At 46.0% G+C, this 12,357-nt stretch overlaps 1 protein-coding gene across 10 annotated transcripts in view; it reads right to left on the reverse strand.

The window, feature by feature from the left end:
* Nucleotides 1-271: 271 nt before the first annotated feature.
* LOC142563834 (uncharacterized) overlaps nucleotides 272-12,357 on the reverse strand; it is a 165,469-nt gene continuing 153,383 nt past the window's right edge. For all 10 annotated transcript variants that reach the window (XM_075674483.1, XM_075674482.1, XM_075674478.1 and 7 more), the window contains 3 exons: nucleotides 12,298-12,333; nucleotides 11,632-11,697; nucleotides 272-443 (listed from right to left, as the gene is read on the reverse strand). In XM_075674483.1, coding sequence (XP_075530598.1) covers nucleotides 339-443; nucleotides 11,632-11,697; nucleotides 12,298-12,333 — 207 coding nt within the window. In that variant the 3' untranslated portion in view covers nucleotides 272-338. The remainder of the gene's footprint in view (nucleotides 444-11,631; nucleotides 11,698-12,297; nucleotides 12,334-12,357) is intronic.

Consider the following 12,357-nt stretch of genomic DNA (forward strand, 5'->3'; position numbering starts at 1 on the left):
TGTTAAGCGACCATGGCGTGTGCCTAGCTATGCTCACGGAGGTCTATAGGTACTCTGTAAGGATTGGGTAAGCGCTTGTAATTACTCGGGTGTACTGATGCACTTGTAGACGGCCGTACTTTGCTGGCCTTGCGGCGCAGTATAACCCTGCGACTTGGAAAGGGTGAAATACCTGCATTAGAAAACCTCGGCTATTTTGTCGCAGGAGCTCCGTGGTGTGCATACTCCTTGAATGGCTTTTTTTACGCACGTGATATGAATACGCGAGAAAGACAGAACATTTATAATTTTATTGAATAAATAAAGAAGGAAAAATGTTGCCGGAACCAATCGCCGATTCAGGTCCACCCATAGGTTAGTATTGCTTTAACTCCGAACGCGACAGCATCATCTAAGACTTGAGGCTTGACAGACACAGTCCTTCCCATCTTCTGAGCGCACATCTGAACAATAGCAAATAGAAAGTGGAAATGTCAACAGCCTTTAAGCTTTTCTGAAATGCATTCTTGTTCACCGTTAGCGACGCTGCGCAACTTTCTGTTCAATGCGCATTAATATTTTGATATTATCATCATCGCCATCGTCCTATTTATGTCCACTGCAGGACGAAGGCCTCTCCCTGCCATCTCCACTTACCCCTGTATGTTGACAAGCGACTCCAATATTTCTCGCGATGAAAGCGTGCATGTTGATTTTGGCAGGTTAAGCATTATTTATAGGTCACAAATGCACAGTTAACGAATGCTGATATTTAAATGTGCAACTTAACTGTTGCTATCACCTCCCAAGAATTAGGCAAGTAAATAAATAAAAAATAAGAGCTTTAGATAAGTACATTAACTTTAAGCATAAGTGTGAAAATGGCACACAAGAACATCATATGAGTATACATTTCTATTTTATTGAAGCGTTTTTATAATAAATGCATTTTAGTGACCTCTACGGTCCGAAAGACAGTTTCATAAATAGGGAAAAAATTGGGAACATGAACACAGCTCATAGCAAACGTATTTCGTTTTGCAGCAATCGCTCATATTGCGAGTTTTCGCATCGATCCCCGGTGACACACTTCAGTATCATGATCTATGCCTGAACGAATAAGTAGACTATTACAACATAATAACCAACCTATTATGCATGCTTTTTTTGCCGTTCTATACTCAGGAAATACTAGATGTCGGGGTTATGTAAAATACGCTTTCTTCTCTAAGTGCGATATCAGAGAATGGATAATGCAGAACTTCTGAGAAGTGGGAACCCTGATTCTGTGGAGGATGTAGCTGTGCTAGATTGGAAAACGCGTGAAATCAAATCAGTTTTTTTTCAAAGGGTGGTTACAACAAGAACATTATGCAGTAGAGGGTCCCAAGGTCACAAGACCATGCCTGGACCTTCTGTACATGGTTATATGATAAAATTACGAAATTACAGTGAAATATTCAATTAACCAAGAACAAGGTCTATATGAACATAAATCTGTTTTGTGATGATATAAATATTTTAAAAATAAATACAGATTCATAATAACACTTAAAATATGCATGTAAAGTTAACATGAACAGTAAGAGTGCATCATCATCTAGTAAAATAATTGCAAAGATAATTTAGAAAGAAGAAAGGAAAGAAACAAACAAACAAGAGAACAGAGCAAATACAATAAATAATCATAACGGAATTATGCATTTAAAAGATGGATATTATGTGTTTTATTTAATGCAGTTAGAGATGACGATGTTTTGATGGGATAGGGAAGTGAACTCCCCATCCTAACAGCATAGAATGATGCTGTAATTTTACCATAATTAGTAAGAGGTCTAGGCAGCAAGAAATTTTTTTGCTAAGCAAAAGGATTAAAGCTAATATTCTTCAAGTTATCGAAGGAAATAAAATTTTGTGTGAGATATTTACTAAACAATCTGAAAAGCATAGTAATTAGGTTAAGTGCGAATGAATTAATAGTTGTCAGCAATTTATTCCCCATGCGTATATTATTATTATTATGTCTACTAAACCTTGGTTACAAAACCAACACACATACAAAACCAAGACTAAAGCTTAGTTTTGTATCTAGTGAACAGATGTTAAATGGCACTGATACGTGTTGCCACAAGCAGCAATCACGTAATTAATATGACTGTGAATGAATGCATAATAAAGTGAGAGGAGAGTGGGAGTAGGCCGAGAAGATGTAACTTTTATGAGGGCTAGTGTACCAAAAATGCCCTCATCGCAAGTAATCAGATTGGTGTTTGTTCTCGACTTAAATAGACTGAAAAAATTAAAGCGGAATAATGTTTTGTAGCAAGCACTTTTGATCTAGGTTACTCTCTGAGAAAGCGCACCATTCTACATACTTTAAGCGTAGCGAAAATTCTCACCGAATGCTCACCATTGTAGTTGAACAGGACAGTGTTCAATCGTTGCGCTTTACCGTTGCTAACATACGAGGCTGAAAGGTTGAGGTTAACGAAGAGCCTGAATAACAAGTTATGGACCGCCCAAAAAGCGATGGAACGAAAGTTTGGGTTAAACATTGGGAAGGAGGAAAAGAGCATGTGGGTCAGAATGCAAATGGGGATAATTGATATTCTAGCTGGGTTTGATACAAAATAACATGAAACTAGGCCCGCCATGTAATGGGTAGTGCTGATGGCCAGTGAGCCATCAAATTTACAGAATGGATGCCAATTGAAGGGAAGCGCCGTAAAGGGCGGCAGAAAATTATGTTAGGTGATGAAATTAGCAAAGTTGCAAGCGCAGGTTGCAGCACTGCGTAGCACTCTAGCACTGAACATAAAAATGATCTGATGATTAGAATGATGATGATGATGATGATCATCATCATCATCATCATCATCATCATCATCATCATCCATAGAATGAGGCAGAAGTCGACCTACTGTGCTTTCTTCTATTATGCTTTCCCACAGAGGAAATAGAAAAAAATAGGTAAGATGGGATTGAACCACGAAGGTTAAAACAAAGCAAACGAATCATGTCGCACATATGTGCTAAAATGGTTTCTGGCCACTGGAGAGCCACCACCATTGCTAATGAGCCTGTATTAGTTCCGGTGTTCTTTATTCAGCGGCATGTTTGGAGCAGTGCACAGCTGCTACAAGGCCCTAAACATCTGCTGGAATATATTTAGAGAGCTTTAGTCCACCGTGAAATGCTTCGCTCAGCTTTAGCAAGCGACGCAAAGCTAATCCTATTTTACACTACAGATCACGGTATAAAGTATTATACATTTCACCTTTAGCGTACAATGCTGTATAAGCTTTGCAAGAAGTGCGGTCTTTAAGATGGACCAATGCGCACGTTTCTCAGCACGTCATCAGTGTATGCGCACGCAAGCAAACCCGTATTTCTGCGGTGAAAGCTGAAAATGCAAAATAAAACTCGCAACCAAAAAATATGAAAAGCGAGGTGATCTGAACGAACCTATCAGCAACCGCATAGCACAGCTTCTTGCTATTTCAGCAACATTGCTTTATTAATTCTATATTAAGCTTGCTAAGAAAAAAAACATAATTGGCGACTAAAGCCACCTAAATATTTTTTGTGTAAACGCAGTGATTAGAAAAAGTCCTGCTATCCGTCACACTTTCCATGCGAGGTGCAAAAAAATGTAGTATTGCAGAGTGGGACATGTAATAGTTAAACTATTGTTAAAACTACCATCTACCACTAAGGCAATACTAAGCTCTCTTTCAGATGAAATTTCAGGGCAGCAGTACCTCGAAAGTGACAACGACCCCACTTACGAGAAAAAAATTGTTGCTGGTTATGCAAGGCCGGTCGTACAGAAAGGATGTTTAACGTTATCATTTCCTCGCAAAAAAAATGATGCAGAATGACAGGCCGGTTTAAAATTTGAAGGCACATTGTATGCTCGCTTTGTCTGGGAATATGTTTCCCCATCCGCGCATTGAAGCTGCCTATCGGTGTCAGAATATTTTTACTTGGCGATGTGGTTCCGTATGAAAAATTTTTTTCTCATCTTGGCCTGGTTCCCTGCACACCTTGGAGCAATTGAGGGTGCCTCGCTCAACAACAACGTGGAGGCGCACTCGGCTGCACGAGGTTTCACTGACCGTGAGCCGGGTAACGCGTTTTCTCCTGGGGGACCAAAGCCTCTCCAGTCGTACGACGAGATCTGCAAGCATAACTATCTCTTTAGAAGACTCCTGCCTTTGCCGAACTCCTCGCTGTGCAGGGCCAATGAAGTCACTGTCAGATTTCTACAAACACGCACTTACCCGAGCCCCGCGGCACTGCACACAATGTACCCCGAACTGATAGCATGCCCTGACTGCCCCCTGTGTGGCGGTTATGCGGACTTCGAGCATGTCCTGTTGGGCTGCGCCTCGGCCGGTGCCCCTTTCACCCAAGAGGAAATGAAGAAGCTCGTTAGGTCCCAGGACCAGACCTGTAAGACCCTGGCCTGCGAGAGGGCCGTGAGGTTTCACTTGATGGTTCCCGAGTGGGCCTAGCCTGGTGACGTTGAGTTTACTCGCGTCTATTGCGGACTCAATAAAGTTGTTTCACTCACTCACTCTCATCTTTGCCCATTATCCCGGGTCATTGTTACGGCGTTTTTTTTTCGCATTTCTATGTGTTGTGCATCAGGTGTGGTCTCAGCTACCAAAACAGCCAGGCGAGTGGCCTGACCTGTGCAGACTCCTCTGACATGACCGTGCTTCAAGTATTTGCAGCAGTGTCACGATACACCCGGGTTCATGATCACGGGAGGGCTCGAGGCACCCTCCGTTACAAGGACGCTCCGCAGCGTGGTGGCGCGAATTTCTTTGATGGCCCGTGCGAAACGAGGAAAGCCACTTCTTCCGCATCAGTCGGCGAGCGTTCAGTTGAAGCCGGATCGGACGACATGCTGACACCGCTATCAGGTTCCAGAGGTGCAACGCAAGCAAGAAAAGAATGCCACTCGCGTTTAGATACTAGTTTACAGCCACGGTTTCGGATTCCAAGGAGTCGTCAGAGCCGTTGTCGTGCTTCTCACAGTTGCGAATCCAAAGTCGAAGTAAATACGAAAGCCATAAGTCAGCCACTGTGCAGGGTCCTGAATATTTCGCTGCGCGCGTTCGCAAAAAGATTTTTCGCTCAACACTCCACTATCCTCGCTCATATTTTGCAGAACGATCGCACTTTGGCGTCTGCTTCGTTTAGTATAACACTTTGCACAGTTATATGCCTGATTTTTTTAATGCAAATTTGCCGGCGCTTATGAGAATGTGAGCTGTTGCCGCGATGGCGCAAGCATAAACTTGTATCGCCGCCTGCCGTCAGCTGCAGAAAGCAGCATTTCAGGGAGCGCTGCCGTGTGTTGCCCGCTCCTGGAACAGGCGACTGTCTTCCCTAAAACGCTGCTTTTTGCAGCTGACGGCAGGCGGCGACACAAGTTTATGCTTGCACCGTCACGGCAGCTGTTTGCACCCTCATGGGCGCAGGAAAATTTCCGTTTTTTTCTTACAAACAATGCACTTAACTATGCCAAGTGCAAAAGCGACGCCAAAATACGATCGCTCTACAAAATTTGCGCAAGAACAGAGCAGCGGTTTGCACATTTTTTCAGAGCGGTTTGCAGAACAGTGCGCGAAGTTTGCACATCCCATTATGGCCGCAATGATTGTACAAACAGATCACAACGTTTTCAGATTCTAAATAAAAAATGCTGACATACCACCACAACCCACTGAAGCCTTCGTACGGACAATGCCCCTCTAAAGGGCACTGCTTTACAGAAGTGGTGCCTTGTCAGACTTTTGCCTGAGATTTTCGCTTCTACAATTCCAGAGGGAAACGAAGACTGGGCGGTTTACCTCCAATTCAGAGAAGTTGTAGACATTCTTTTGTCTGATGAGCTTCTCTCGGAGTCCCTTGTTCATATGGAGGTGAAAATTCAAGAATTGCTCCTTTCATTCGTTACTCACTACCCAGGTCGGCGAGTAGAGTGTGGTAGAAAGGAGTGTCTCGAAAGGCAAAGTCGGCTCACGGCCGAAAAGGAGATAGAAGGGTAAGTAGCCAGCTGTGTCGTGGCGCGAGGAATTGTAGGTGAGTGTGAAAAACGGAAGAGCAGTGTCCCAGTCTTGATGATCGGAAGAAACAGACATTGCTAGCATGTCACTTATTGTGCGGTTCAGGTGTTTTATAAGGCTGTTAGATTGAGGATGGTAAACGGTAGTAAGCTTGTGTTTAGTAGCACGTGATCGAAGTAAAATCCGTCTCTGACTTTGGCCAGCAGTGTCTTCCACTATCGGTGAGCAGTTGACGAGGCGCACCGTGGTGTAAGAAAACGTCCTGAAACAAGAAGTCAGCGACGTGTGCAGCGCAGCTGGCCGGTTGGGCTCTAGTAATGGGATAGCGAGTTGTATTTGTCCATAGCGACTGCAATCCACTAATTTCCGTCATTTCATATAGGGAACGGTCCGAGCAGATCAACGCCAACGCAAAATGAAGGGTAGGTCGGTACACCAAAATGCTGCAGCAGACCAGCAGGACGCACTGCTGGTCTTTTCCGGCATTGACATAGCTCATGCGCGGCAACATAGCGCCGGATGAAGCAGTTGAGACGGGGCCAGAAAAACCGTCGCCGACTTCGGCCATAGGTCTGAGAAACGCCAAGGTGTCCAGCGGTGGCAGCGTGATGCAGTTGCTGGAGTACAGTCTGCCGAAGGTGAGAAGGAATGACGGTTAGGAGCTCGGGCGCATCGGGGTGCATGTTGCGGCGATGCAGGGTGTCATCCTGTAACACAAACATGTGAAGGGATTGGTCAGACGGATCAGGGAGCAGGCGTTCCATGAGCTGCCATAACGATTCATCGCTTCGTTGTTCAGCACCAAAGTAGGGTCTCAGCTTGCCCACCGCCCAGACTATCCAGAGCATCGTCAATGCGGGGAAGTGGATATACATCTTTCTTGGTGATCGTGTTCAGAAGCAAATGGCCAGCTGTTGTCCTTTTTGACGAGAACAACAAGGAGAGCACTTGGGCTTAAATAGTGTTCAATAATCCCTTTGGCAAGCATCCTGTCAGCTTAGCTCTAGATAACTTATTGCTCAGAGGGCGACAGTCGTCGAGCTCCATCACATGCTGCATCGGCGGTATTTAGACGATGCTTCACGACCGTAGTTTGTTCCAAACAGCGATCGTTCAGGTCGAAAATATTGGAGACTGCCAGTGCAATCATCTTTGTAAAGTCGTCGGGCGGGGCACATGCACAAGGCGCAGAATGACCATTGGTCGAAGACGGCGCAACGAATAAAGCGGAATTGTGGCACTTGTGTAACGGTCGCAACGGTCCAAGAGACGTGCCTCGAGGAAGTACTTGAAGACACTGACCGAATTAGGACGGGAAGACATGTATAATTGTCCGCTGCAGAAAAGATGTCGTATGAGAAGGAGATATTGTGGGATAGTAGGACTGAAGTCACGGGAGTAAGGACATAGTCTTCGTCAGGTACACGTGAGCAGGGCAAAACAGTAAAGCAGGTTGCTGCTAGTGACGGGGGGCGAATAATATCCGCAGAACAAAGCTGAGTTGAAGCTTGAGCAGTAAGGTCAATAGGAACAGGTAGGAGTAGGTCAAGCTGTGCAACATCTCTGAACATTTAATCAGAGCAGAATGGGTGCTTAAAAAGTCGAGTCCGAGGGTCCCATCGTGAGGGCAATGTTCGAGCACTCTGGGCAAAGTCATCAACTGTGCTTCCATCGGGACAACGAATTCCGAGGTGGTCGAGCAAGTGGCCATTGCACTCGCCATGCAAAATGGTCGGAGAGAAAGGGTGTAGAGCGAATCGAAATTGGCCGTCAGGGCATTCCAGAAAGGTCGAGTAGCCCGGCAGGTAATTCAAATTCTGAAAAACGCCAAACACGGCGACACCTCCATACACTCCATGTTTTGGTTCTGTGCCTACGTCGGGGCGATGGAGAGGGTTCCTTTGAACCTTAACGAGTCCGTCCACGAGGCTGCGCGTCTTTACCGACCGCGCTGCCCTCGGATCGGGCGACTCTCTCTCCGGACAAAGAGACGCTGCTATCACGCACATAGAACTTACTAAATTCTTTTACTTAGAGAGAACGTTTTCCAGCCGCCTCACTCCAAGCTAAGCAGACCGCAGGTGGTCACGCTCAGACTCTTGCAAACTACGTCCTACCCAAATCCGGCGTCCCTTAACAACATATATACCGAGATTTATCCCAATTGTTCTTGCGTGGCATGTGGTGAGGTTGCTACTTTGCCTCATATTCTGTGGGGTGCGGGTCGCTGGTCCCGAAGTTCCCCAAGGAAGAGCGGGACGAGCTTCTGCGAAGTCACGTTTTTGAGGACCAAATCTTGGACGTCCAGCACGCCCGCGATCGGGCCGGCAGGCTAGATCTCTCAGTCCCGTGGTGGAATTAGCCGGGCGTGCATTTTATCGCGTTTTGCTGGACCGAATAAATGCTTATTCACTCGCTCACTCACTAAACAAAACAGACTTGTGGTGGTGGCCGACACTGACACATGCAGAGCCTAATGCAAGCACAGCTGGAGTTCCACCGTCGGCGGCCTGAAGTAGTTGAGTCGGAACAGGAGTAAGTACTTTCTTCAAGATCGTTCGAAGTGCCGCAATCACGATGGAAGTTTGTGCTCCCGTGTCGATGAGTGCATTAATGGGCACAGCATCTACGTCAACGTCCAGAAGGCTGCGATCTGTAGGCAGGGTCACCAGACGAATTTCAGGCCGGGGTTCTAGAGCAGCGTTACCTCCAGGAGCTGCCCCAGTTAGTTTCCAGTCAGAGAGCGGCGACGGTAAGCTGGCGATGGAGAGCGACACACCTGGGCCATATGGGAGTGGCGACTATGTGGTGATGGTGAGCAGCCAGTCGCAGTGGGTCGAACAATTGAGCTGCGTGTTCAACTTCGGTGAAGGTTGCACGGGGGCGAGGATTCAGTGGGGAGCGGCGGTAGGCGGGAAAGCTTGGTGGTGAGTGGGCTGGCCAAGAACTTCGACAGCGGCGACAGATGTGGCTCACACGTCCACAATAAAAGCATATGGGTCTACCATCATATGTGCGCCAGTCGGCCGGGTTGCGATAGCTGGGATACGGAGCGTATTGACTCTGGTGAACAGGGGCAGAGGCAGTACACGAAGCAAAGTCATGATGGCTGGCGGAACAGATGGACGGATTACCACATTGACAAGTTCTTAGTCAACGACCGACTGAATGAGAGACACGAGTGGCCGGGAATCGTCAAAGCACTGCGTCACTGTCGTGGCAGAAGACGCTGCTTCAATTTCTTGCCGGACGACACGTAAAACGTTCTCGGAGGAGGTGGGCTCACGCGGTGGACGAATGTCTTGGCACGTCGAGGAAGCTGCGGTATTGGGTGCAGGCCTAAATTGTTTAACTATGCAGCGGCTCTTCGCGTCTTCATAGTGGCGATATTCGTTAATGATAACATTGACCGTTGTTATCTTCTTGTAAACAAGAACGTTAAACTCGTCGTCAGCGATGCCTTTTAAAACGTGGCGGCCCTTGTCTGCCTGTGCCATATTATTATCCACCTTGTGGCAAAGAGCGAGGACGTCATGGATTTACGCCTCGTAAGATTCATTGATGCACGGGTCCCATGGTCCTTCTTAGCAGCACGTTGGCGGCCGACTAGCTAGCCGAACAAATCTATGAGCCTCTGTTTGCACTGGGCCCAACCTTTATTCCCTTCTTCATGTGTCTCTAGCCAGACCCGTTCTATTTCCTTTAGGCAGATTATTGTGTTAGCCAGCACAAGCGTGTTCTCCTGCGTGTTTTGCGCGCGCTGACCTGTTCGCAATTCTGCAACCAGTCATCGACGTCAACTTTCTCAAGCCCGGCAAACATGCCAGGGTAGCGAGACTGGGCCAGGACGACCGTCGGTGGCGACGAAAGGGCCGTGGTTCAAGGCTCTTTCGAATAGCATGGCGGCCAGGTTGTTTATTTGTTTATTTCATCATCTTTTTTGTTCCACGGGCACCATATTCTGCCACTTCTTCTATTCTCTCGTTCAGAGTGACGATAGTTAACTAACCTCCAGCAGGGCATATAGCCTCCTCCCCCCTCTTCCTTCCCCTCCCCCCACGGCGGCCAGGCTTCTACGAGAAAAGCAACCTACAGTGGCACGTCCAAGGGCTGACACATGGGGCTACCTCACATTACTCCACCGACGTTGAATAGCACACCTTTCTTTTCTTTTCAATTCTACAGCCTCTCCCAACTTAAGCTCCAGTCCATGGCCGTCCAGAGGGCCCGTGAAAGAGCGGAGAGGCTTGGCCTCCCGATTCCGACATGGGAGCAGCCAGCGGCGAGCCGGGGGCCCCAACGGGTCTCCACCGGCTAGTCCCTCAGGACCTGAATAAAAGTTCATTGTCTGTCTGTCTGTCCCCTCCGGCCGTGGTTGCTTAGTGGCTATGGTGTTGGGCTGCTAAGCACGACTCCGCAGAATCGAATCCCCCTACGGAGGCCGCGATTCTACGAAGACGAAACGGGAAAACGCCCGGGTACTTAGATTTAGTTGCACGTGGATGAATCCCAGGTGGCCCACATTATTCTTGAATCTTCCGATACAGCGCGCCTAATAATGAGATTTCGGTTTACGCACGTAAAACTCGGCAATTAATTTTTTTTCACTGTCACTGCTAGCACTCCCTAAGTCGTTGCATTTCCCACCCGGCTTGCCCTGTCTGCCGTTTAGAAGAACCCTACCTATGTACTGTACCACGGAATGCATATATCGCCTTGCTTAAGACAAGCCCACTTGTCGAAATGTTGGCTCCCGCTTTTACCGTGTTCCCATTTTTATCATCGTCTTGAATTTCCATCTCCAGCCTTCCCCTTGTTCTTGCGAGATTTTTGTTGTGGAGTGACCGTCAGCCATGTATAGAAATGTTCACACTTCATTAAAGTGGAGTATGACTTGTAAGTTTCCCTGGAGGAAATATTATATGCGAAATGCTAGCTATCCAGGAACACACACAGCTCGTTGATAAGTGCGCTCTGGTGTATTATTTCATTCAAAGCCGTGATCGAAAAATCATTCTACCTAGTCATGAGGATGTGTCACAGTGGCTTAGCAATTTTCTTCACATATTTTTCACATAGTAAACTTTGGACGAACAGAATGCACTAATGAAAATTTATATCGCACGCACGTAGGTCTTGGTGAGGTCACCTTCAAGTAGCAATGCAAATTTTACTCACTCCGGAATAAAGAACAAATGCAAAGAAGGCCAATACTTCAAGTTGTAACTTTCTGACTTTGTGTTAGCAACTGCAAGTGTGCTACAAGTCACGGAAGGTATCGTTAAAATTATTATCATTTAGGGAACGTTTCCTTCTGTATTCTTGAAAACCGACAACATAGCTTGAGGCACGTACTCGGTATGGTATATTTGTGGCATCACTATGTATGTGGCTTGCGTCTTTTTTTACGCAGCTGTTTTTAGGAAGAAAGGCACCTCGTTTAGATGATCATGTCATAGACATGGATGTGCCAAATTATTGTGTGCTGTTTTTTGTTATACATGCAAATACAACAATTCATGCAAATACGGCAATTCGCACAAAATCGATAACAAGATTTTCATTTACATACCACGCACTTTACTGAGCTACGTCGAAATTCTTCGGAACTTTTTAGGTCTGTATAGAAGATCGAACTCTGTGGGGGAAATAAAATTTGCAAACCTCTATATTATCCACTAATAATAACAATGAGCAGCGAAATACGGTAGAGACTGCTGAGGACGCATTCTAGAGCTGACTCAGATTACTGCTGATACTTGATAATTATTGCTTATTTATCGATCAAGTTACCACGCTTTATCGCGACAACAGCAATTACTCTGATTTGGAGCTTTTATCATATTGTTATTTTACTTCTACTTACTGTCTTTCATTAGATGAATGTAAATTATTTATCTGCGTAAGATTTGCACTTAAGCATCTGTCAAGAGCACATGTCTTTTAGTCCATTATGATGTATCTTTCTGACTTTTTTCTAGTTTTAATCCACGCAACGTAAACAAAATTTGAAATAAAAAGCCCTCATGAGCAGTTAAAAGACAGAGAGCAAACAGGCCACTGTTTGTTGAAAAACAACATAATGTGCACACTTTTTGTGTGTTTAAGTGAGATGAATTTTGTTCAGGTATATGCACGGCGCCAACTCCGTTCAAAATTTTCGCGGTACTCCTCAGTCATATATTGTATTGCTAGACTGACGAAACACTTAGTGCTGCACGGATGTTCTAATTCGTACCGTATTTTGGAGAGCAGCGGATAAGCATTCAGCCATCTGAAATAGAAGAAATTAGAGCCG

The sequence above is a fragment of the Dermacentor variabilis genome, chromosome 11, assembly GCF_050947875.1.
Source record: "Dermacentor variabilis isolate Ectoservices chromosome 11, ASM5094787v1, whole genome shotgun sequence".
In the NCBI taxonomy this organism is placed as follows: Eukaryota; Metazoa; Arthropoda; class Arachnida; order Ixodida; family Ixodidae; genus Dermacentor; species Dermacentor variabilis.